Consider the following 3,442-nt stretch of genomic DNA (forward strand, 5'->3'; position numbering starts at 1 on the left):
TACAATTTGAACAAAAAATTTCGAGTGGAAAAGATTGAAAATGAGAATCTCTACAATAAATGCTTTTCTCCAGCTTTTCTCCAGAACTCTCACTTTACCCCTACTGTAATAGGGCAAGGAAAGTAAAAATCGAATGTCCTGCTTAGCTGTTTTCTCCAATAGGTAGGCTATTATGACTTAACACTCAACTTACCGTACCTCTGTAGTACAATATAGATTTGAATGAGGTTTTCACCTACCAAAGTGTTCCAGTCTTTTTCATCTTATCATCTGATTTCTTGCTGTCTTCTGTTATGGCTTTTATACTTTTGCGAAACTGATCAGTCACTGGAAACCCATCTTGACATAACTTTATCGAAGGCTCAAATAATTCACTCCAGGTCACTTTACCGCTTCCAAATTTTTTAAAAGCTTCTTGATAGCCCTTCAACTGACCGGGTATGCCCGATGCTAAAGCTCCTAAAAACAAAGGAGATTCCATATTCTGTAAATTTACCAAAAAATACAGTAAACGTTCTAGATAGTTTAGTTCTTGAACTGTAGTAGATGGGAGTCTGTTTTTTGAATATAAATTTTGACAAAATTAGTCTAATGGTTATTTGTTTCGGGGTATTCATGGTTTATTATTATTCATAATTCAGAGATTTATAATATATATTCACTCTTCGCTCGCGCTGATAATAAGCTTAACGGTATCACTTAGATTATTCTAAGATCAATATGCATATGCTCGTTAGAATTAAAATGAACTTTGAAAGATAAGCGGTGAGCTTTAGGCTCAACTCACACTTACGCGACTCAGGTCGAGAGAGACTCGACTCTAGTCGAGAGCATGTGCTTCCAAATGGTGACACTCAGACCAATCAACGCTAGTCTCCGCGACTGTCACCATTATTAAAAGCACATGCTAGAGTCGAGTCTCTTCTCGACCTGAGTCACGTAAGTGTGAGTTGAGCCCTAGAGTTCTTAGTCTCCCTTTTTAGGTATAGTTAGCTTCGCCATCAATGCTATTTTCATTGTAATAAGGGTGACCACTTGAAGAGCCAACTCCTCTGAATGCCATTATTTATGATTTCAAAAAGCTCACTTCCCGATCCTTATCAGATCCCAGCTGAAGTTGAAGTAAGCTCATCACTCGTCATCCGTTATCTTGTCATTATTATACCCATGCCCAATCCTGCGGAGCTCATGTGGGCGGCATCACACTCCGCAAAAAATAGAACATTATTCATAATGCATTATATTATTCACTCAACATTCTGTAGAAGAAGATTTTGAGGCATAAATTTATTAGTTACCTGCAGGTAACCCATGCTCCGCAAGGGTCTAATTAGAAACTTGACAAACTGAAAACTTGATATTGTACGTACTGAAATCTTGAAGAACTTAAAATAGGCCTACAACCATCCTCGGTGAATTAGAACCTATAAATGCAAAATGTCAAGTTAATCAGTTCAGTAGTTCAGACGAGATGATGCGTCATAGAAATTAATGTATTTCCTATCTGGTACATATATGTATAAGCCAGTTCTTGTCTTTATTATATAATATTTTTACTCAAAATTCTGTAAAAGAAGATTCTTGAGCTAAAAATCTTTCTGATTTTTCTTCTCCTCCACATTGTAATTTCTACATTGTCCAAAAATATTTATGAGGAACTCAGTTTACATGGCCAATAACCCACCCCAATTTTCTATAACTTGTTTTCATAAAATTTCAAAATCCATTTCTACCAAAACCCTGTCCATCCTGTTTTTTAAATTTAGTTTCATTTTATAATAAATTCTATAACTTGTTTCCATAAAATTTCAAAATCCACTTCTACAAAATCCCTGTCCATTCTGTTTTATAAATTTAGTTTCGTTTTATAATAAATTCTAGAACTTGGCTCACCATATTCCAAAGGGTGTTCTTTTCCATTAAACATGTCCTGTGAGGCTGCCTTGGGTGCTGTTTCTTTAGCATTCAGTATGTACGACTTATTCCCACTCTGATGATAAATATTCATGACAAATCCGCCACCGATGCCCACCAAATCCATACGAACCACTCCATCACAGATTGTTGTGGCAATTGCAGCCTCGATTGCGTTGCCTCCTTTCTTTAAGATGTCCCTTAAACAGAAAACGTTTCCTCACCCTCCATTAATTCTTTAATAATTATTGTAACTGCAATATACAGAGTCACTTGCAATTTATAGAATAACATATCATCACTAAAATTAAACCGGTTGACTTTATTCTACAGAACAGTATAAGAACTTTTTATACTGTTTAGATAAATTAGAAAGTGTTATACTTCTCAAAGTGTTTGGATAAATTTTAGTGGAAACTGGAGTAGTCAGGTCTTTCCATACCTTAAAAGGAAACATTGAGCTTAACCATCTACTGAGCTTCTGCATTATCAATTCTATGGTAGGGATCGGTCTAGTATTCTCATTCACAAATCAGCTGAAGACAATTTTCAATGCATTTTATGAGTCTTTCAAGTCTTTTCTTTTGAAAAGTAGGAAGCCCAACAATGACAAAATCAGTAAGATGAAACTATCGCCTCCTTCAAGTGGTCTGAGAAATGCGTCACTCATAGCTTACAATAAATACAAGAATTTTGGGTCAGAAAATGAAAAACTTAATTATCGGAATTTGAGGAGAATCTATTGATCTGAATTGAAAGCATCTATACTGAATACCAATGTTAGGTTTATCGAGTCGGCAAGCAACAAATGCTCAGCTGCTTGGAAAATCATTAGAAAAAGTTCAAATCCATATCAACAATGGAAAACATCAGTCTCTCCTGATGCGTTCAATAAATATATTTTAGAAGCAATACAGAAGATTAAGATTAGTTGTAAAAACTCAGTCACAGAGACTTTGGTCTTTGTATTCTGGCGTCAAGCTCCTTCAGTTTGTAAGTTGTCCACTCTGACGCTAGTTGTTTGTTAGTGCTGGTTGTCGTTTACACACTTTGTCTACTTCTAATTTTGTATATTTTAAGATGTGATTTTCTGATGTATTTTATCCATTTCATTGTTCTAGTAGTTTATATTGCAGTTTTCGTCATATTCTACAATTATTCGAACAATTTTGCATTAGTTCTGTGTCATTTTTATTTTCAATACCTCAATCGGCCGGCCATTGGTGGGTAGGATCAAAAAACACTTCTGCTCTACCTTTCTTCCAAACAAGTTGCCTGGTCAAGGCTTCTTTTTTCATTTCTTCAAATATGTAGCAATTTTATCTTTTCACCCAAATTTAATGTTTTAAAGTGTTGTCCAAGTTCTTCTTGTCATTCTGTGCAAATAAGTTTCTCTGTGGGATTTTTTCTGTTCAAAATATATTCATCATTCCAAAAGCTAACCTATTAGTGCTACTTCACCTTGTGCTCAACTTTAAAAATGCAGAACCAATTTTCCATGAACTCTATCATCAAAATTCAAATGTTT

General features: G+C 35.0%; 1 protein-coding gene across 1 annotated transcript in view; it reads right to left on the reverse strand.

The window, feature by feature from the left end:
* The window catches only part of LOC111053427 (glutathione hydrolase 1 proenzyme), an 80,448-nt gene extending 78,334 nt beyond the window's left edge, over positions 1 to 2,114 (reverse strand). The window contains exons 1-2 of the mRNA XM_022340318.2: positions 1,894 to 2,114; positions 240 to 459 (exon numbers count right to left, since the gene is read on the reverse strand). Of these exons, the coding sequence (XP_022196010.2) occupies positions 240 to 459; positions 1,894 to 2,041 (368 nt within the window). The 5' untranslated portion in view covers positions 2,042 to 2,114. The remainder of the gene's footprint in view (positions 1 to 239; positions 460 to 1,893) is intronic.
* Positions 2,115 to 3,442: the final 1,328 nt, after the last annotated feature.

Source organism: Nilaparvata lugens, chromosome 4 (genome assembly GCF_014356525.2).
Source record: "Nilaparvata lugens isolate BPH chromosome 4, ASM1435652v1, whole genome shotgun sequence".
NCBI lineage: Eukaryota > Metazoa > Arthropoda > Insecta > Hemiptera > Delphacidae > Nilaparvata > Nilaparvata lugens.